This window comes from Protopterus annectens, chromosome 14.part0 (genome assembly GCF_019279795.1).
Source record: "Protopterus annectens isolate FY-2018-M chromosome 14.part0, PAN1.0, whole genome shotgun sequence".
Classification (NCBI taxonomy): Eukaryota; Metazoa; Chordata; order Ceratodontiformes; family Protopteridae; genus Protopterus; species Protopterus annectens.
The window spans coordinates 881995640-882020036 of record NC_056748.1 but is presented as its reverse complement, the minus strand read 5'-3'; the positions used below and the strand labels follow the sequence as shown (position 1 = coordinate 882020036).

Genomic DNA, 24397 nt, shown 5'->3' with positions numbered 1-24397 from the left:
TTTCCCCTGGAATGAGTAACTAATGAAGTCTTTGTTTGACCATTCTAGCATGATTTGCCCTCAGTAGCCAGATCTGCAATAATGAACTGTGTGTGTCAGACTTCCTGCTGTACAGAAAGATGTCTTTCACTTCCTAAGGCCACATTCCCTGGATTTGCAATACATTGTCATACTTAGTCTAAGCTAGAATTTCTGTCATGCTCACTTTCTGATAGAATTACTTTAAGGAATATCAAAAGTCTGTTGCTTTGCTGATATTTGATATTCAGTGTTATTAATGATATGAAAGATTCCTATATTAATACAGCACTGTGTGGTCAGGAGGTACAATGCAACAGCAGGTGTTCTGTCGTGTAAAAGCTCTGGAGCTTTTTTCCCCTCTGGAGTCTTCTTTGCTTTTCTCTGTTAGAGCGCCTCACAGGTTCCTGAGTGGAGCTGTCTACAGTCTGAGTGGGTAGCATTTCTGAGCTCAGCTGCTGTGCTACAAACGATAGAGGGAGGGAGGGAGTGGAGGTCTGCAGCAGGGAAAGCCTGTGTTACCCTGAGACGAAGAGCTTTATCACAGTGCTACAGAGACGCAAGCCAGGCTGATGTTCTGCGATACATTCTGGCAATCTCTTTAACCAGTTTGCTTCCAAGAGGATGGGAAATGCCAGCAGAACCTGCAAAAGGATTATTTACTGTCTATGGATTACATCTCTGCTTTTACTGACTGAAGGAAAAAGACTATCCAAGCAGTCAAAATGTCCTATAGGCTGCATTTGTACCAAAGAGAATGCTCTCTGTGAAAATGCAAAGACATTTTCACTTACTTTTCCATCTGATGTTGTTTCTCTGTAAGTATTCTCCCTATGGATATATTTATCAATGGTCCTAATATATTCTTTGATAGTGATTATAAAATTAAAACACTGCTTTTTCCAGGAAAGCTTACAAAATTTATTGGCCCTGATACTTTTTCCTATCAGAGAAATAAAAGATGATATGAAATTACTTTCCTTTATATTTGAAGCTCAGTGATTACTTATGTTAAAATACTGAGCAATTTCTTATAATGTTGCTCTTACTGTTTTTCAGATCGTTTGTGAAATCTGGGTCCACAGTAATCCCAGAAGGCAGCTTTCTACACATGCCATCCCTGCATCTTCTGTGAGATTCCTTTTATTTCCATGTGCTATGCATTGCTGTGGACATTTGTTTTGCATTTACAAAGATATGCATTTGGCTTTTTCTTTAAATGCATGATGCACAAAGCCTCCTAATTGACCAGATTCCTCTGTTACTGATTTTTTTCTTAATGCAGTGCAACATTTTTTTTCTTGATACCAGTCATAAACCCACTACTTGAGCTCTATATACATTCATGTAGCTTAGTTGGTTTTGAATATAGTACTGCAGATTTGATTCTTAGAATTCAGTATATGCGATTCTTAGAATTCAGTATATGCACAGAGATGTGGTGGAGAATGATAAAGGACATTATGGGAGGTGTCTTAGTATTTGCAATGCAGATGTCACATGTGGTAACATCCACCCATAGGTAAATTTGCAGATGTGCACTTCTCAGTATGCAGATTACCGTCTCTTTTAGGGTAGCCTCACATGCGTCTCAGAAAAGCTGGATAATAATAAGAATATGTGGATTCATTCAAATAAGGCAAGTGCAAAGAAAAATATGCAGTTAGAAAACCACAGGACATGCCCAACAGAATTTCAGCATATAAAAACACGATGTGTGTAGGTCTGCTAAGCAAATAAATGGAGCAAGCTGTGATTTTTGTCTGAGTTTATGTTTTGACATTGTAATCTCAGATGCTCTCAAATAATGCTTCATTGCTTCCAGAGTCAATCAGCTGGAAAATGTCAGACTGAAAATTTCCTAAAGGCACATACTGTCCATTTCTCAGTCTTTGGACAGGTATAGCTATATACATATATGGGCTTGTATTGTGCATGTGTATATACTCACACACACACACACACACACACACACACACACACACACACACACACACACACACACACACACACACACACACACACACACACACACACACACACACACGTCTGTGTGTGGGTATATATATATATATATATATATATATATATATATATATATATATATATATAGTTAAATGCATACAGACACACGCACACTTTATTACTATTTTATTATTTTTGCAGATAAATCTTGTTAACTGTTGAAACAAAATTAAATCTTAATGACCACTGTGGGATATGCATTCAGAATCATTACAAATAACAGAGTTTGAAGACACAACCAAAAAAAAAAAAAAAAAAAAAACCAGAATCAAAGCTGGAAGCTGAAATCCAGAACTCTGAATCTGCAATGTGCAATGTACTTTATCATAATATGCAATTACGGCACAGCAGTTATGAATGTGTATCATTTTAAGATGTTTTTTCAGAATATATACTGTTGTTATTGTCTTTTATTATGTTTTAAAGTCTCAGTCTGCACTCTGTGAAAGTGTCTGCAGCTGATCATGGAATCCTGCAATATTTCTGACAGCAAACAGATTTCCCCAGCAACGGGTTAGAGTTGTAAACAGAGGGCTATGACATCATAGGTCAAATATCCAGGGCTTTACGCTTGACACAGAAGGATTGTATTTCTTTTTATGCCTCTGTGTTAATTAAATAATTAGGAAACTGTAAGTGCAGGATAAGTAAAGACACAAACATATAGTATGGAAGGTAAAAATATAACTGCATACATTTGTACTATTTCTTTTGACACGCTGTGTGCTTTCAAATCAACATTCTTTATTTTAGTTTTGTTGTTGTTGTTGCTAGTAATTACTTTAGTCTTACTAGTAGCAAACTCCAAAGTATGTCATGGATCTGTGTTGAAGTACGACAGGTTTCCCATATTCAGTGCTTGAAACAATGGCATGTAAACATTGTAACAACTGTTGTTCACCATATTTATAAAATATTTTGATGAGTAGAAATGACATTTTTATATAGTGCTCGAAGTTGGACCACAAGTACCGATGCTGTTACAATGCATGTTCTTAGCTCACAATGGATTATTTTACAGCAGTTATGCGTGTCTTTTAAATGATGAGATATGTTCGTAAACACTTTTAAAATACTGTTGTTGAAGTTATAGCAAGGGCCTTATGTTTTGTGAAAAAGTGACTGGGCTGAGGTGCTCCTGTACGCTTCCTTGTATGATCATATTTTTGTGCTACAGAGTTTTGTGGACCCCATGTGGTATATTTGCTGCTATTCCTAGCTTCTTTGCTGTTTTATTTTTCACATATTTATATGGAAGCCTCCACCTATGACATTACCACACCACATTCACTGTTGTCAAACAGCTCTGCTATCCATAACATTCCAAAATATTGTTAATCTGGATTAGTTTCAGTGGGTTTGCATTCATCTGAATTGAAATAGAAAGAATATATTTTCAAAGTAAAAAAAAAATCCTAAAACCCAGTTCTAGTTTCAGCAGTTAACATTATTTCCTACAAGGACTATAAGTCTTTCTCTGAAGTTCTGGAATCTGTACCTTTGCAAATCCATGAGATAATAATGCACAGAAACAAGGTCTAACAAAATGCAACAACACCTATTAAAATTTTGTTTGGAAAATGCTTTCTTGATAAAAATTAGCAAGGCTTGTAATTTAAGCTCTTCTGGCACAAACCGCTCTGTGGAATAAAATAGTTTTGTTCCATAGGAAAATATTGAAGTTTATTTGATTTTATTGCAGTATCAGAGATTACTTGGCAGAATGAAGACCTGGACCGTGAACTGAAGTTGAGGTTTGAAATTATTTATTGGAATCATAACCTCAAACTTAGCAGAACACTAAAGCTGCCAAGGAGGAGATGCTAGGAAAAAAAGAACGAAAGAAAAAGACTGATAGCTTCAGTATTTATAACTGCAATGTTGTAAATGTATGTGCCGTCATTGGATATGACTTTAAAAAAATGTTTAAATATTTCACAAAAGTTTGCTCAGTTTGAGATTTCATTCAGCTACCTTATTTTCCAGGAGATTTCTAATTTTTGACTCAAAAATTTCAACTGCCCTTTTAATGGAGGGATAAGAAAAAGTAGTGTAATTTTAAACATTTAAAACACTGAAGTATTACAGTTTAGAAAGCCGGTTGAATCTAATTCTTGGTATGACAACAGCTTTTCATCAAATTCTGCCATTTCATCTAGACCTGATCTGTAGGCATTTTCCACGATTTTGTGAAGCTTTATTTTTGCCTAGAAAAAAAGGTTGAGAAGTATAATAATATAATAAGCATATAGAACACACCACTGTGTATCTCTCAAGAAACTGAACTGGTTGGAGTTCCCTCATCTACTTCAACTCAATCGTCACTATCACATTACTTATACCATCACTCAGATAAGATTCCTGCCCTCCAAAACCTAATACATCTTCACACCACAGCAAGAACCTTGAGATCAAGCACCCTTAACATCCTTGAAGTTACAAGACATAACAATGAGGCAGTTAAATCTCTTTTTAGCTGCTACATTTCCAAACCCTGGAACTCCCGACCTGCCCAAATAACATCAAATAACTCCACAACACAATTCAAAAAACTACTAAAAACCCACCTCAAAAACAACTGGCTATGCTCTTGTCTTACCCCTGGGTAAAGGCTGAAATACTAAACATATCTACATTCATTGGCAATGTTAAGTTTAGCTTCTCACATGTAACTGTCTGCTTTTATAAGCATGAAATATCTTAACTCATGGGTAATCTAAAATCTAGTTTCTCACATTTAACTGTCTGCTTTTATAAGTTAAAAAAATTATAAAATTACATACAAACCTGCTAACTACTGTTATATCCTAGCTATATAAGGCTGCAATAAACTGCATGTGTTGAATGTGTAAAGAATGTATTATATTGTAAGATGAGTTTACTATCTAACAACTAACTATGAGCCTTGCTAACTGACCATATTTACCTACAATTGTAAACCTGTTTTTGTATGTGTATTCCACCGTTTGTATTAACTTGCTCATTAATGTACCTCTTATGTAACTGGAGCTTTTCTCCCCGGGCCTCCGCTGAAAATGGACGTGTCCAATCGGACTTTCCCGGTCAACAAATGTAAAATAAAATAAATAAATAAATAATACTCTTTGTCTGATCATCCTATCAGGTACAAATTTTCCAGTGCTGAAATCAACATGAGTAAAATTCTGGTGAAATTTCACCCAAGAGCTGTAGAAATATTACTCCTCTGACAGCTACTGATAACTAATTTAGTTATTATATAACAAAAGGGGACATCTCAAAAGAGAGAACAGACCCAGCATGTATTAACATTACTTTAATATTTCTAATACTGAGAGTGCTCTTTATTTAGTAGTTTTAACAAAAATTACAGCTAGCCACTTAGTAACAATGTTCCATAAGGATGAAACAAATGTTCCTCCACTAAAACCACGGAGATATATCTGCTGTTTATACCCTCACAAATGATGTAATGACAATAAGATGGGGCAACTCTAACAAATGCATTTATCTATATAAGTACTTTGGGTCTGATTGACACCATAATTTTATTAAAACCACATAAACATAAATCCATATGTGTATGATCTTAGAGCAACTAAAACTCTCTGCAACATTTTCTACCAACTGACCAAAGAATCCATGTACGTACAAAGTTAATTCGAATCTTCTTGTAAATGCTTCTAAACATATACATGTTGTTTTTACTGTGACTGTAGATACAGTATTATTGCAGGAAAAGAAAATGGTGCCCTCCACCTGCAGTCCTATTATATCTTAGCCGGATAAGCTACTGGTGGACGAACACTGAATGCTTGAGTTTCACTTACCCAAGGTTCAACCAGTTGATGAATAGAGTTCCTCCATGGAAAAATCACTGTTAGCAAGTTATGCCAGAAGGAATTCCCTTTTTTTTTTTTTTTTGGGTTAGGGGGTGGAGTAACCTTTTTTTGAGTTGCATCAACTGTGTTGTTGATATATATATGTTCAGGAAGTGTGCAGTGCTTGCCTCCCCCTCCCTCATATCAGGGAGTGAAGGGGGACTTAGTTCCCTGCCAAAAACACTTTAAAAATTCTGTTTTGGCAGTTTTTTTCTTTTTTGTTCAGCAAATGTAGTTTGGGGATTTCTATCATCAGAATATTCACTTTTGCCCACTCATAGTAGAAGCATGTATGTTTTATATATATATATATATATATATATATATATATATATATATATATATATATATATATGTGTGTGTGTGTGTGTGTGTGTGCATACAGATACAGATAGATACATATACACAGATATATATGATAAATAGATATAGGTGTACTACTTGAAGCTTGTAAATCTCTTATTGCAACTTGGATGGAAATGCTAGAGAGCTTGAACTTCTAGTAACCCAATCTCTTATAACTTCTTAACCCTCTCAATACCCAATCCTGTAACACTATATAAACTTACCTGAGCCCTAACTCTAACCCTAAAACTCGTGCTCAATTCCTAACCACAGTCTTTGGTCCCTAAACCTTATACTCCCTTCCTGCTCTTTAACCCTAAATTCCCTGATCAGTCACTAACTGTAAAACTCCCTTCCCACTCCCTAACACTATAATCCCCCTCCCACTTCTTAAACCTAAATTCCCTCTTCAGTCTTTTCCCATGGCTGTCTCCTTTACCTTGCTTGAACTTGAATAATGTGTTCAAGAAAAGGTACTGTAAGTGCTTACAGGAACTCATATCCAAGTTCAAGCAGCATCCTGCACAAGTCACAAGAAGTTTTAGTTCCTGCATTCGAGACAGTGCTTTTTGAACACACACACACACACACACACACACACACACACACACACACACACACACACACACACACACACACACACACCTGTATATAGGTTTACTATCAATTTGACTGACAGGAGGTTGAGTCCACTCCCACATTGTGAATGTCAGAATGTCAAAAAACACTATTGATTGTCCAAACTTGCCTCCCTTCTGGAGACAATTGTTCCAGGGTCCAGAGCTGTAGGGAGTTTCAAGGTTCAGTGTTTGTGTTGGGTGTAGCACTATTCAGTATTCTGACTTTTGTGGAACAGTGTCAGGCACTGGTTGACTCGACTGCCTGAGTCAAGTTTTATATATATATATATATATATATATATATATATATATATATATACATATATATATATATATATATATATATATATATAGATAGATAGATAGCTACAGATACATATCTTTCGCACAACAGTATCCTAAACATTGAAAATCTTTTTGACTGTCTGCTGTCTCTCAAGGTACTCTAAATATTCCCCCTTGTGTCATCCAGCAATACCCTCTGATGACTTTCCTGTTCTAGGCTCCAATAATATTTAACTTCTACCTTTCCTCAACTAAATGACAAATTATCTCTTGTTGTTGTTGTGTCTTTCGGCTTTTCCTGGTTAGGGGTCGCCACAGCGGAACTCCGGTCCGCTAATGATTGTCAGTAGATTTTTACGTGCCGAATTGCCAGCCCTGATGCACAACCTTCAATGAAGGTACGCCCATTCACGCATGTCTCCACACAGAAGACGCTCTAGAGAATCGAACAGGACAGCGTCTTACTGTGAGACGACAACGCTACAAATTATCTCTCTTCAGAAATAATCTGACACTGCACCTGTCTAACTAGATGCACTGCAAATGCCATTTTTTCGTGTCCAACACCTGTTAGATATCCTCTACCTGTTATGCTCAGAAATGCTGGTCCAGTGATTCAGCACAGATACTGAGAAACTGATCCACACTTCTCTCGGCACTTACAATTCTGTAATAATATAACTCATTTTTGCACACAGAATGCTTCAGACTGTTGACTATAGCTGTGTAACTTTTATCCTGCATCTCATATTTTTAATTGTTTGCAACAAGGTCATAGCTGAAAATTGATCCTCATGGTCCACTGTCCCAGTCTTTAAACCAACAGTTAGCACTGTTACCTCAGTGATTGGTTTTGCAGTTTTGTTCTCATCTGGGCTGCTGCCTTGGCAGTGTGTACATGTCTTTATACTGTTAGTATGGGTTTTATAGTGCAAAGGTTTAAATGTTGTGAGCCTCTAATTATATTTACACTGTAGCCCTGTTTATGATTCTCTCACTGTCTGCTTGTCTATTTTGTGACTGTAAGTAACTTAACTAAACTAGTGCTCTCATGTTTTACTTGTTAAACTCTTGTGGCTTAAGGGGATTTAACTAATTAATAATAATAATAATAATAATAATTTTCAAAAGTAATATATATATATATATATATATATATATATATATATATATATATATATATATATATAAAATTCTGAGTAGAACTGTTTCTGGTAAATGCTTATTTGGAATATAAGCAAACTGTATTTGTTTTTCAAATGCCATTCTACATTTGCAAGATTTAAATCCTTCATACGCTATGAAAATCTTGCATTGCAATATTTTGTAGCGTTGCATCAACGGCATGCTAATATTATATGTGTCAGCTTTCTGAATCGTAGCACTGATTGTAATCAGTTCAAATAAGTTTTGCTTACTGATTAAACAGAACAGGACAGATGCATCAATTTTAACCAATTATTACTGTTTTTCCACTAGTTAAACAGAACAGAGTTAGCAACAGACACATAAAAAGACACAAATTACCAAGATTTATGAATACACTGTTTATCTGATGCATATAGAAGTGTAAGTAAAGGCACTCTTAATAAGACTGTAGCTGTAATGCTGCAAGGTGTTCATACAGAATAAAAGTATTGAGTTACAGTCCTAGACCAATAAATTAAAATATTTTGATAATACTAAACCATGAGGAAATATAATTTATTTTTTGATTCCTGGCATCTCAACTCTATTTTTATTATTATTTTTAGAAAATGGTTTGCATATTGATTTGCTTTGTTTGTGAAACTAGCTTTTCTGTACACTAATTTATGAATGTTTTAAATACTCATAAGATAGCTTTACGAAGAAAATGCCTTTCAAAACATCTACAAAAAATGTTGACACTTAATGAGACTGCACATGGTTAACTCCTTTAGGAACCCTTACATGCTTGGAAATATGTAACTTAATGTACTAGCTAGCGGAGTCCATCTGCTGCATCTCCTTCCTAAAAGATGAAAAAATGGACCTGGAACTCAGTTTGACAGCAAATGCATATACAGATTTCCTGTATAACCTCTACAAGGTGAAACATCCCATTACTACTGGTCATACAACATCACCTAGAGAGCTCTTCTCTTCTATGCTTCTCAAGGTCTTGTCCTCAACCATTGGTGTCCAACAAACTAAGCAGCTTCCTAGGCACCTTCTCTATTAAGCTCACCCAAGCATGGAAATGCTGAGAGTCATTCATTGTCATTCCCTTGAAGTGCATTATAAACCTATCACTGACCAGTGAGTCTTTGTCCTATCTCTAGAATACCTTTACTAAAATCCCCATTCCAAAATATAGGTAACTCCCTGTCCATCTTAATGCTACATTGAAATGTGCTCCACTTTGAACAAAATATTTAAGAAACTTGTTGCTTTCACACATCTTAATGCACAGAACTTCCATCATCACTTCCAGTATTGCTCCAGATAGGGTCACGATACCTTTATGTCCACTACACCTCTGAGGGATACTATCTTCATGACCAGAGAAAAAAGGCAGTCTTAGTGGAGGTATATTTATCAAGCTTAGTAAGGCATTTCACTTTGTATCCACCCCCTCCTTCTGAGTAAGGCCAATGCACATGAAGGGGGCAATGTGCCCTAAACTGTTTTTCTAGTCACTCAGACAATTGCTTAGTCAGAGAATGGATATACAACACAGTTGTCTATACAATTTAAACTGCTCATAGAAATGCCACAGGGATCAGTCCTCATCTCCTTGCATTCCACTCTCTAAAGAGTGGTCTTGCAGACAGTTCATGGGGGAATATTACCCGTTATACTGATAAAATGAACATTACAGTTCTGATCCTATTCCCTGAATCGTAAGAAAAAAGTTAAGTATTATATTATATCTATTTCCTACTGTCTGCATGTTTGCAAAGACCAAAAAAAGAACATCATATTTGGAACCCTTACCAGGCACTTCTTGGTTGAGCCAAGTTTAGAATATTCACCCACCTGTCTTTGCCATGACCCTGAAAATTGTACATACTTTCATATTTCAAGGTATCAAACTAAGTACTTCTCTCTATTGTAACTACCATACACTGATGATATTTATTTGATAAACTGCATTCAGTCATTCATTTAGTTTCTGCATAGCTTGCTCTGGTGAGGGCTGCAATAATAGCAAGCTAAGCAGTATAGACCATGCAGGTCTATATCATATTGTTGAATACTTACTTTGTTGAATCACTGCTTACCGAACCCACTTTGTCGAAACCTCTCTTCATCAATGGCGGTTTCATCAAACTTTTTCATAGGGAAAAACAACAACTTGGCAACCTACTGCCCATCACTAAATGCTAAATATTTAAAACCCATTCAAGTGTAAGGCTTTGCCCCTCACAACTCCCACCCCACTAACTAAATATACCAACTACAAGATTGCACTACAGTGGGGGAAAGCAGCAAATCCCCAATGATGGCCAGGCATTGTTTTTCCCTTTGAAAAACATTGATGAAACAGCCATTCGATAAAGAGAGGTTTCGATAAAGTGGGTTTTATAAAGAGTGATTCAACAAAGTAAGTATTCAACAATATGATAGAGACCCAGACCATGCTTGCCCGTCCCTCAGTAATAGACTGTGACTCATCTTGCCATATTAACCAATGTTCGCAGACATGCTGAAAGATCTAACTTAATCTGAGTTCTCCTCAAAATTTCTTTCTGAAGGGTTGTGCCTGCTATCCCTCCCATGGGTAGCACTCATAGGGGGCATCCTCACAAGGTATCCAAAATGCACGTACTAACTCCATTCAACACAAGAGAGCAGAGGCTGTACTCCAAGATCCTCCAACACTGCTGACCTACTCATTCTATCAAGGAGTGTAAGTCCACCTACTCTGAGAAAGAACCTCATTTCTGCTGCATTTACCCATGAGCTCATTCTTTTGGCTACCACCCAAAGATTGTGACATTAGTTGACAACAAGGATATAAAGTGGCCATGAAACTGACTTTTGCGCTATGACTTGGCCCTCAGTTCATCACCAGTGGCAGCAGTACTCCCCACCTCTGCGTCCATCTGCTGGTCAGTATGTTTATCTCCTCTACTTTTACTCATGAACACAACTACAAGAAACATAAGCTCTCCATTTGAATTCTCTGCTCCCCAGTTAGCTGTAGACAGCAACCAACTTTTTTTTTTGGAAAAGAAATATGACTTTTGACTTGGAGGTATGATTTTCTTTCCAACCACTTCTTACTCACTCTTGGGATTGTAGCCCTATTTTGGTAGAGGGTTTGTGTGCCTTTGTAATCCTTAGAGCTATATTGTCTGAAGCTTACGCATCTGTTATGAGCACTCTTTTGACAATTTTCTCATAGCGGCAGAACCAGACTAATAGTGAGACAGAATGCCTCCCATGAGAGTTCAGTTAAAGAATCTGAGAGTGTCACTTAAAGCAATAATACTGCGACTTTCCTCCTGTAGCCAAGCCTATGCTGGAGTCCACAGTCAAGTGCTTGGTGCCTAGGCTGAACTCAGAAAGCCACAAGGAGCCACAGTGTGGTTCAACACCTACAGGAGAAGGAGTGAGGTGAGGTGGTCAAGTATAATGCCAAACAAAATGTGGGCAGGATCTGGACAGATTAAAGGGATATTAGCAAAAGCAAATACAATTTCCTCCATAATAGAAGGCACCTACAGAGTAACAAAGTGCTTATCAACAGAGTCCCACCATGCCCTCAGATAGAACTGTCTGTTAGTCACACATAGAAATGGATTCCTTTACTTATTTAAATGGGTTCCATTACTTACTGAAACAGAAAACAAAAAGGCTGTCAGCAAACCAGTCAACAGATTCTACCATTACAAGCCACCAGGAGAATGCTAGCAGATACAAAGTCTATGCATTATACACAGGACTAGTTTCACTTCAGCTACTGAAATTTATAAAATGCTCAACTTAGGCTATTTCCCATCATTTAGGTCCAGCCTTTCTGGTCTCTTCCATCCCAGTACCCTTTGGTCATTTCCCTAAACTCAAATACTCACACTGTTCCAAGCTTTTGCACTTAGTTAAGTTCAGAAGGTATTTTCATTTACTGCCTCATTTATCTGGAACAACATCCTCCGATTCCCTTGTAGTCTTCCTACCTTGTCTCTCATCCTTTAAAAGAGCAGTGTCTGAGAAATATAGTCATTGCTCTGGCTATTGTGGGAGCTACTTAATTTTCTTATTTCACTCATGTGTTTCTCCTGCTTAGTATGGCAAATGTTGTCCAGTCTGTTGAATGGGCAGTAAACGTACTATATGGCCAGGACTACTACATTCCACCCTCACCTCTTTAAGTACTGATCTTTAAAACCATTTAACCTCTACAGTAAGCTATGCAACCTACCCTTGGTTTGCCATCTGTATTGTAAAAATGGGAATTGGTTATTGGCTACTAGCATGTTCTGTTTTTCATAGGTTTATCTTAGCTATATACCATAAAAATTAATATTTTAATTTATTAATACTGTTATACTCTTTGAGTAGCTTTTGTTTTATTTGTTTTGTATTGTTTCTGCTTGCCTATTATATCTACCTTTTGGTTACTGCTAATATGTCATGGCTAAGAAAAGGACCATGTTCTTTGCCTGTTAAAATAAATAAATAAAATTATAAAACTGACATCTTAGTTAGTCAAAAACAAATGTCCAGAACTAACAGACTGTGCTTCTTTCTTGGGACATGGGTGATCTAAAGTAACATTTTCTTTCTTCGGCTTCTTACCGCCTATAAAATTATCCAGTATCCATCTTTGTGACCAGTACTAAATAACATTATACACAACTATGTTCCTAGTTGGTCATTACGATCCAGTGGCCAAAAACTCCTGTGTGTCCACAAACCTGTTAGATCTGCTGGGCATTGTCTGTACTTGCACCACGTTGCTAAGGCCTGGAACTCCTTAGCTCTATCTATCAGGTCATTGACCTTCGTCTCATCCTTAGAAAACATTCTGAAAGGCTTCCTAGCCAAAAGATGCCACTGTTCTTGTTCGAAACTAGTATAAGCTATATCCCTAAATGTGAACAAGTACCTATTCACACCTTACCTTTCCTTACTCTCCCTTATTCACTCACTTTCTTACTTCTTTCAATTTCTCTCCCGTGGCTTTTTCTCTAAATATACCATAAACTTGCTTTTCTCTCACTTTATATTGCAATTCCTGTTTGTATTATACTAACTTATCTTTAATTTATCTATAAACTGGCTAAAGTTTCTCAAAATATGAAATCATTGTCATATAACCTGTATCTATTCTTAACCACTATTTTCATATTATGTCTATTTGGTAAAATTATTTAAACTGTAGATGTGTTTTGTATTATTTTTGAAGACCATAAAATTGTTGTTCTTAAAATGTTTTGCAATACTTTGGAGGTTTTCACCGTGGACCTCTGCTAAAAATGGGCTCCTACCTAGTCAGACCCAGTAAAAAACTGTCAATAAATAAAAATAACTATTTATTTATTTATTTGCCAGTAAGGAGTGACTTGGTCACAGAAGCCCCTTTTTAGCAGACACCCAGGGAGAAAAGCTCCATATTGAATACAGAATAAAAATGTAAGCAACAAAAACCTGATACAAAAAACATCAGTAACACAAAGTAAATCAGACATAGCTTATCAATGCAGAGCCAGCGTTGTTACACATTTATACAGTATCATACGTTGACAATCACATAAATTTTCAGCTACATATGAACCTTAACTGAAGATTTTGACATGGGTTAAGCCCTATTACATACAGATAATATATATATATATATATATATATATATATATATATATATGTGTGTGTGTGTGTGTGTGTTATGCACAGAGTGCCTAAAGAGTATGCCATTTTCTTAAAGAAGTTCAGTGTTATAAGTAGAGAAATAGATATGTTAGATTGTTACTGCTACTGCTACAAATGCTATGTATTTATCCCTGGGGGTGGGATGGCAGGGATTCATGATTATTCAATGAAGGATTACTATTGATGGACAAATGCAAGAATGTAAATCTGTTAAATCACTTTCAGTAAACACATTTTCAAGCTTTTTTTTTTTTTTGCAGGGAGCAAGCCCCCTCTGCACCCACTCCCCCATATAGGGGAGACTCTAACTCCCCCAATCTAACATGTACTAAAAACAGTTGCACAATAATGGAAAAAGGGCAATACCTCATGCTCACCGAAAGTGGTTTTCGGTGATAAAGTTGTCACTATGCCTCCTGTCAGGGAATAATCCTTCAATGAATATTCACATTCCTGATAGCAAAGTCATGTTTTATCATTGAGGAAGTGTTCTCTTAGATTTTTGTCAAATCATTTTTGGCTTTGGTTTTGTCTTATGTGTAATGATGGAGTGTTCCAGCATTTAGCTCATTTAAAGAATACAGGCCAGAACTGCGTTTATTTGTTTTATGAGTCTGGGCAAGTTACTTATTCTTTGCTCTAATAGATCTGTGTGGAGAATGCCAAGAAACTACAGAAGTCAAAGCCTGACACTTGTCTAGGTGGTGGGGGATGCTATGGGCTAGTTTGAGTGGACTGTACATTAGGAAGTTCCAACCTGTTTAGTTGAGGAAGAGGTAAATAATTTTGAGTTTTATTGGGAATATTAGCTGCAAATTTAGCTATTTTATTGTTGCTCTGTTCCAATCGCAACAGAAGAGATGAGTTGAGATTTGTAAATATTGGGTAGGCATAGGAGAGTATTAGTAGGAGAAATGTTAATACAGCTATTTTTCTAGAATGAACGGAGAGCTAGAGTAACACATTCTAGCAGAGGCTTAATTTCATAAAAGTCTTTTAAACTGTATTTTGAATGTGCAGGTCAAATTTTAGTGAGTGATCTGTGCTAACACCTAATAATTTAGTATGAGAAAAGACTTCCAATGTTGTGTTTTTGCAGATGTGCCGCTGAACATATTTTTTTTTGGTCAGAATAGAACTTGGTAGTGAAAAGTAGAAATTGTTTATTTTATTTTGGTTAAGGATAAGGTGGGACTGATAGTTTAAGGGCTCAATGGATGAACAGGACTGCTTTGTAACAGTCTACACTTAAGTCATGTCACTATACTGCTCAGCTGTCCAGATTTTTGCCTCATATTTTTGGTCTGTTCCTTATAAAATTTGTGGTTTTCTGGGAAATTCCTGGGATGATCTAAAGGCTAAAGTTATAAATAATTACATGCAAATGAGTTTCAGACTTCATATCCTTCAGAAAATGCATGCTAGCACAAACCCTGTTATTATAACAACTTTCTAAGTTTATAAGAGCAGTATTTAAAATGTATCCCTACTTTTGGGCCTTTGTCCCCATTATGTCGGGAATTGTTCTGATTTCTTGCACTAAGAGGTTGAGTGGTATGTATGTTATTGGTGGAGCAGATTGGAGTACAGCCATCTGCATACTGCAGAAATGTCAGTGGGAAGCTTGTTTATAAAAATATAAATAGTAGATGACCTAGAACTGATGTCTTTGGTATTCCAGTAGCAATGTCTGCAAAAAAGGGACCCAGAACTGATCCCTTGGGTATTCAGGTAACAGCGTCTGCAAAGGAATCCATCCATTAAACACGCTGCAATCTGTCTGACAGATGTTTAAATCATGCAAACATGTGAGAAGAGAGATCAATATCAACTAGTGTATGTGGTAGGTTTGGGTGTGAAACAGTACAGAATGATTTTAAACAGGTCTAGAAAATGGAGGGGATGAGCAAATCTTCATTTCTAAGTTTATTGATTGTATTGTGGAAGGATAGGAATGCCATAAAATATACTGCTCACCCGAGGGTTGTAGGGCACTGTTTTCCTGATGTTCCTGTAGTTTGGATTTCAGCTAAAAACCTTGTGTGGATGCATTTCATTCAAGCTATATTGAACTTTAAGATTTCAGCTCTGGTATCTAGTCCTTTGGTCAGTCACTACTTCATTTTTTCTTGGACTTCTCACAGTCACATGCAGATTTGCAGGCATCAACTTGTAATCCAAGGGCTTGCTTGCCTCCTCTGATATCCTCTGTGGTGAGAACATTTTTATTTTTCAAATTGTTTGATTCTAGGTTTTTCCTCTGTGAATGACATCTGTATCTGTGCAGTAGTACTACACCAGGCACTGCTACGATCTGTCTCTGTATTGAAGCAAGACACTGTAAGTTTGGTGCTACAATGAAATTATAACACTGAGAGTAAAAGACAGAATTATACTTTACCGTTTGGGTACAGCTACTTATTTTCATCTTTACCATATCCAAGAGAAAAACTCCCAATTCTGAAATTAGGAGCATTCATTTAGTTTGTTTCAATAAATGTTATTGAATAGAAACTTGTCTCATTTCTTTAACATACAGTGGAAGTTGTTGCCTCACAGTAATACGCTGTCCAGTTCGATTCTCAGCTAGAGCGTCTTCTGCGTGGAGACTTGCGTGAATGGGCGTACCTTCATTGAAGGTTGTGCGTCAGAGCTGGTAACTCAGCACGTAAAAATCAACTACCAATCATTAGCGGACCGGAGTTCCGCTGTGGCGACCCCTAACCGGGAAAAGCCGAAAGACACAAACAAACACTAGAATAGACAGATACTCTTAAGAAGTAGCCATGTAATTAAAGACATCACTCTGTATTCTTTAAACCAGTCTGTTATGTGTGCTGTAGAAAGAAATGAAATAACAGGAAAGACAATGCAACTCTGTGGGTTAGTTAAAGAGCTGTGAACATGGTACAGCCATCAGACAGACAGTACGAGGCCCATGATCCTCTGTTGTTTGAGAAAAACATTTAAACATACCACACCTCCTAGTCCTTCCCTGAGAAATATAAAGTTGTGTAACTTAAGCTCTATCCACTTATATACTCTGATAGAACATAAAAGTAATCTCATGGCAGCAGAAAGTAAATCAGCAAACTTAATTTTGTATATATTGGTAGTGTGAAAAAGTCAAATGACAGAGTAAAATGCACACAGATGATATACCAGTAATATAAAATGTGGGAGAAAGAGAGAGAGAGAGAAGCACATGCGCAAGCGTGTGTGTGTGTGTGTGTGTGTGTGTGTGTGTGTGCGTGCGTGTGTGTGTGTGTGTGTGCGTACATGTTTATGCATGTATTGCATGCATGCGTGATGTCTTTTGTTTGTGTGTGTGTTTTTGTGAGGACAGATGTACACAAGCGGGAATATGCACAGAGAGAAAAAGAAGCCAGCCCCATCTACAGAGAATATCAGTAATTTAGTATTAAGCAGAAGTAACATGGCTGGTAGTAGTTAATAATATATGTTGGCCCTATGATATACAAAGCAGAAGTGATGTGTATACTGTATGTATTACAGTGGTGTATTACAGGTTTAGGAAATGAATAAAGTTAATTGGTTTAGTTAGGAAGACAATTGTTATAAAATAATTAACAACTGACTTTTTCCTTGTCATGATGTGGAGATGAGTTGCATTGTTTTGGCTTTTGGGTACTACTGTATGTAAAAACTTTTGGTATTAGTGGATGTAAAAACTTTGGGCACTAGTAGATGTAAACACTTTGGGTACTACTGGAAGGAAACACTTTGGGTACTACTGGATGTAAGCACTTTGGGTACTAGTGGATGTAAACACTTTGGGTAGTACTGGATGTAAATACTTTGGATACTGCTGAATGTAAGATCTTTGGCTACTACTTGATGTAAACATGTTGGGTACTACTGGATGTAAACACTTTGGGTTCTACTGGATGTAAGTGATATGGCTACTACTGGATATAAGCACTTTGGGTACTACTGGATGTAAATGCTTTTGGTACTACTGGAGGTAAGTGTTTTGTATACTGCTGAATGTAAGTGCTTTGGCTACTACTGGATGTAAACATGTTGGGTACTATTGGATATAAACACTTTGGGTACTACTGGATGAAAGTGATATGGCTACTACTGGATGTAAGCACTTTGGGTACTACTGGATATAAGCACTTTGGGTACTACTGGATGTAAGTGTTTTGGGTACTAGTGGATGTAAATGCTTTTGGTACTACTGGATGTAAGTGTTTTGGATACTGCTGAATGTAAGTGCTTTGGCTACTACTGGATGTAAACACTTTGAGTACTACTGGATGTAAGTGCTTTGGCTTCTACTGGATGTAAACACTTTGGGTACTCCTGGATGTAAGCACTTTGGGTACTACTGGATGTAAGCACTTTGGGTACTACTGGATGTAAGCATGTGCTATCAGAAGAGTGAGAAGTGATGGCTAGGCAGACATAAGAGGGAAGGTTCGGCACAATGTCTGATCCATTCAAAGTTACATGCACAAGCAGCGTGTAATCTCTAAATGTATAAGGAGAGGATAAATGAGCAATGACCCTTATGTTCACTGGAACATACAAGAGCAAATAGACATTTAGAAAGAAAAAAACAAGGTTGGGAAATTACACAAGACCCTACATGTGCATGAAAGAAAGATTGTGCAAAAGTAGTGCAATGTACTTGCAAATTGATTTACCTTTTAATGGCAAAATAACTGAGTCTAAATCATTGCGTGCTTTTGTAATAGATGTTTCCCTAGTGTTCTCCAAGAGAGAGGGACTGTGTGATTATATCCTTCTTACTCAAGCAGACAAATGTCATCTGGTCGTTTTCACACAGTTCCTTTTTTTTTACTATCTAAAGTTGAGCAAAAGAAGTTAATGGCAGAAACTCTGCACCAGTTCATTTGAGTGGCTTAGAACATAAATTTTAAACACTGAACCTATCCACTGTCCTCAATGAGTAGCAATGTGGCAAAAGATTTAAGACCTTGAATTTTGAAAGTGTTATTCTTTGGGGGGTTAATCTCTGTAATTTCTTTCCCAAATGAGCCATTTGTTTCTTCCTTTCTAGAAGGCAAAGACAGGAGTGACAGACATCACTGTAATGGCTAAGGAAGCATCTTGTCAGTTTCATGCAAAAATAATAAACTCCAGTTGTGTGAACAGCCCTACCTCCTGTGAAAGTGAGCCCATAATAAGATTGTGTGCATCTGACTACATTCTCATGTCAGCAGTTGTTCGGAACCTGCTCTTTCCTCATGTTACTGTGGTGCACACATCCATGGAAATCTCAGTTTCCAGCATGCAATATATAGTGCCCTGCACCCCTGCCTTGAGGAAGCTGGCACTGGCTTCTCAGTCTCCTTTCCTTCTAGCTAATAATCCATTTTCCAGTTCCTGAGTCACTATGTGACCTCAGGTCACTGGGAGTACACTCAATTTAACTGGAAAACATTTATTTTTCATATAAGATGATTTATTAGTTACAAATAAAGATATCCCAGTATACTGTAGTGACCAAAAGTTGATATGTTCCACTTTTTGCCTTGATCAATAACTAAGGTTAGGATAGTAACAGCTAGTTAAGATTTTTGTCTCACAGCTTCAAGGTTCAGAGTTCAATCCCGACTTCTGGTCACTCTCTGTGAAGACTTGTCATTTTTCTTATGTCTGCATAGCGTTTCTCAGGGTACTCATGTCACCTTTCACCTTACAGAGACTTGATAGTTGACAGGATACTCTACTGCCTAACTGTATTTATTTTTACCTTTGTGTACTCTATTGTGTTGGAAAAGTGTTAGTAAAAACATATTTATTTACCTGGTTATAGAGAAAACAAACAGATAAACAAACAAACATGCTATCAGCAAGGGGAGCTGATCAATCTACTGAACAGTTTTAGTATAAGTATTGTTCATACAATTTTTTTTCAACAACAACTTTCACTTGAGGTTGCACTTTTCCACATTGTTGTGTAACTGTGAAATTGTTGTATTTATGTTTTGGGGCTGGGGGTCTATCCCTAGATGGGGTATTCAGGGGGCTTCAATAATTTTTGTCTTTCATTGCATTTGTTTTTGACACAATTTATCCATGTGTATGGTACTCACACTAAAAGCATTTGGCCTTTTGACATGATTGCAAATCCTACTGCAAGGTGTACATTAATTGAGGTTATCACTGGTTAGGTTTACTTGCAGCTGTCTAGTCTGCACAATAGCAAATGAACCCAAAGAGCTGCAACTCTATATTGAAATAAAAAGCATGCAAAAGTGTAATATACGACCTTTGCCCTGTTAAGTCTCACCAGTACTGAGCGTTGTATTAATAATTTTACATGTTACTAGTTGTCTAGACCTATTAAACATCTTTTTTTCAGAAGATAGTAGGCTATAGACTGCTAGCAGCAGAATTTACCACTGATCTATTTTTTTCTATTACAAGAAATCAGTATGATTTCTAAGATTAAAACAGCTTGATCCTAACAATGCAAACTCTGTTGCATTCAAGTTAAAAGTGTAACTTGAAAGTCTTACCCCACATACCCAACCGTAGAGACTCCAACTCCAGGATTGCACAACATTGGGAAAGGGAGAAACTTTCCAAAACAGTACAAAGCAGTCTTTAACAAACCATTTAAAATCAGACTATTATGAGAGAGCAAATGATTTCTGAGCTAATATGGTATTATTGCCTCATGTTATCACCCAATAGCAAGGCTAAACGCTTCTCACTAGAAGTTTTTTTTTTTTTTTATTCTCTCAGTCCTAGATAGAAAATAATCTCTAATTGTGCTTATTAATGTCTAAGTTAAGGATGTATCTACATAGTACGTACTGCGTACTGGCATTATGGAGATGACCTGTACAAGCAGTTCTGAGGTACAGAGTGTAAGGCATGTATTTTCCACTTGGGGAAGGATGGCGCTGTATCAAGCAGCAAACATCACCATTCTGAAGCTTGATCATAGTGGGAGAGCGGAGAGGAACAGCTCAAAAGGAAAATGATGTGGACCTTTTGGGGTATGCTAAATGTTTCTTATTCACATACTAGTATATGCACCCCATCTAGGGAATGAAGGAAACTATAAGAAGGGAAGAGCAGGCCAGATATGTATAAGTTTCCATGTCCTAATTTTGGCATATGAAATGATGGCGCTGGGATTTAGACTGTTTTTGGGATACAGGAATTGGATGACATACAGAAACTATGGAGAAGGACTACAACTCAGAGAGAGGTCTGACCAGAGCTGATCTTGACAGGATGAATGTCTTGCTTTTACTTTTAAATAAAAGAATATCAGAGATATGTTTTCCTTCTGTAGGACATCATATTTCGATTATAATTTTTGTACATTCAAATAATCAGGTAGAGTTAAAATGATTGTTATACATCATGATCTGTACAATAAAGGCAGGCCCTTTTCAGAACTGCAGAAGTTCTTACTTGTATCCTACAGAAAACGACCAGTTTACATTGTCTGTAGATTATCTGTAGAATTTCTTACTTATATCATACATTAACTGCACCTGAAACTATTCATTTAGATTATCTGTAGCCATTAAAGTTACTGCACCTGGATACATTGGGTTAGACTATCCATTGCTCATTATTTTTACTAATTAGGTAGAGCCCACTTTAGCCCATTGATTTAAATGTGCCACTTGTTACTGATTTCCTTATTGGTCCTACATATTTCTGTTACTTTTTTACACTTGATACTACTGCAGTAGTCTCAGCTCATATTGTTTTATCCTTTAGCAATACCCCATTTTTATCACATTTTCAGTCCAGTTAAGTATCCCCTTTTTCTTATACCAAGAACAAGTTATTAACTTATCCTGTTTTCTTATACCCCTTCATTTGCACTGACCAATATGGAATTATCAATCATCTTTTATGTCTTCTGTAGCCAACTTTATAGCACCGGGTATTTTGTGCCATGTAGTAACTGCTCATTTTTACCAAAAACTCTTTATTGCCACCTCACAGTGATTCAGTGAGGTGAAAATATTTATTTAACTTGGGGGATACCTTCTCACTTCAGAAAACATTTGGTAAACACAACATATACACACACAGCACAAAGCACTTCCACTAAACGACAGTAAGCTGTGGTTGTTATTAGAACACAGCCTAAGCCTCCCAGGCTAAAGACTAAGAAACCTCAGCCGTTAGTTCACACAGCAACACACTCACCTTCACGCTTTAACCCACAGCCAATACACGTACCTCTAAGTGTCACAAAGGGTGCAGTCTCTGTGCTCTTATGGCCCACTAAGACTGCATCTAAACACAATAGCATATTAGTAATATGTGACTCTATTTCAGGCATATGAGTATCACCCTCACCAGGCTGGATAAGAATAGGGTGACAGTTTGCTGTCTTTCTGGAGTGGGGATTTGAGATGCAAAATGGGCTCTTGCATCCCATCATCCTGACATTTTACAATTATGACCTAATAGTGTACCACGTCGGAGTGAATGGCCTTAGCTGCTCTGCCCAGAGGGACACGGAGAAGGATATGACTGAACTTGCTATGCATGTGTCTGAGACAGGAAAGACATTGGTCTTGAGCAGTATTTTGTCATAATCCAGAATGATGCTGAGATTCAAAGGCAAGATAATAATATAATTAACAATTGTAATAACTTTAATAACTGACTTTGTAGTTTTTGTCATTCTAGATAGATCCAGTATGCGTCAGTTTGGAATAAGATGTCTGACAAGCTTTCCTTCTTTGCCAGGATGGTTTAGGTTCTCTTACCAAGGCTTTTGGCTAAAACCTTTCTGCCCCCATAGTGCATTTATTAGGCTGAGTCCATGTAATGGGCATTCCACTTTAGTAAATTCTAATTTGGATTACATTACTTAACAAAAAAATGCCTGAACTTGAGATTCATTTCCAGTTTGAACACATTCATGTATGTGTAGTTACAGAGGTATGATTTCAGAGCAATGAAGGCATTGCCTATAACATCTTCATACCTACTGACAACTGTGAGGGATTATCAGTATTTGTCAAGGATATCATTACCTCATGACAGATTGCTTGGAGCACCACATGTGAACTCTTAGATGTCTGCATCGCCATAAACAAGACTAATTACCCCTTTACAGCTAGCTATAGAACACCCTTCTGAGCATTATCTTAACACATTAGGTGAAATCCCTTTTTAACCCAATGCCTTTCCACTTTGAGACTTCAATAGGGGTGGCTCATGGTACTGGCTGCTGGGCTGCAGACCCCCATTTAGAAAAATAAAAACAAAATAAAGTCAAAAAGTCAACTATTAGTTGACTTTTTGTTTTAGTACCTTGTTCTTGGAGCACCATGAATACACATGCACTGAGTTCATGGCAAGACAACAGTGGAAAATCATCCATTATATTCGTCAGGGTGTTTTGAAAACAGTCCAGCAAAATTGTACTCTGCCAATCCTTGGATCACTTTTACAGTTTTGTTAAGGATGTCAGAAATGTCCTTGGCATGGTTGTTACCAGGCTGCTGCATGAAGCAGCAAAGAGTCTTTCCTATTGGCTCAAGCTGTCTCAGGTGACTTGAGACAGCCTGAGACAAGAACAGGAAGTGAACAGGTTCAACTCGCAGTGTGGATGATCGAATGTAGGAGCAAACATTTTTGTGCACATTTTTTAAAGTATATATTTATGAATGTGTGTGTGTGTGTGTGTGTGTGTGTGTGTGTGTGTGTGTGTGTGTGTGTGTGTGTGTGTGTGTGAGTATGTATGTATATGTGTGTGTGTGTGTGTATATCAGAGATGTTCTCAATTGTCTCTGGTGTTGCATAACGGCTGTGATTTTTCCCCTCATATTTTGGGCTGCTTCTTGTAATGTTTGCATTTTTTTCTGGAAAAGTGAAGAGGTGAAGATGCTTTCAGCTGATCCTGATTTCACAGAATGCCTATGATTTTTGCCTAATATTTTGATCTGTTCCTTGTAAAGCTTTTTTGCAGGGTTGGCTTAGATGTGTTCAACTGTCCTCGATGTTGTAGAGCAGCTTTATAGCTGTGAATTTTACCCTCTTATTTTGGTCTGCTCTTTGTAAAGTTTGTGGCTTTTTTGGCAAATAAGTGTGGGGAATGCAGGTGCTCTCAAATGACCCTGATTTTGTAGAATTTGTCTGATATCTTTGCCTCATATTTTGGCATGTTGCATGCAAAGTACTTTTTTTTGCTTTTTTTGGCAAATCGATGGGGGTTATCTGAGCATATAACGGCTGTAGTTATCCCCAGTTTTGGTCCATTGCCTACCATTATGTTAACTTTATCTTGGATCCATGAGTTAAGGGTTTTAGAGATATGGGAGGGTGCAGCGAGTTGCACACTGTATTCTGAAAGCAGTGAGCTGACAAGATTTATTCTTATATGACAATTTATATATGTATTCATTTGATTGCAATCATTGA

The 24397-nt window shown here is 37.1% G+C and overlaps 1 protein-coding gene across 1 annotated transcript in view; it reads left to right on the top strand.

The window, feature by feature from the left end:
• The first annotated feature begins 240 nt into the window (after positions 1 to 240).
• Positions 241 to 24397, top strand: part of LGI1 (leucine rich glioma inactivated 1) — a 412750-nt gene continuing 388593 nt past the window's right edge. The window contains exons 1-2 of the mRNA XM_044056664.1: positions 241 to 836; positions 1078 to 1149. Coding sequence (XP_043912599.1) covers positions 643 to 836; positions 1078 to 1149 — 266 coding nt within the window. The 5' untranslated portion in view covers positions 241 to 642. The remainder of the gene's footprint in view (positions 837 to 1077; positions 1150 to 24397) is intronic.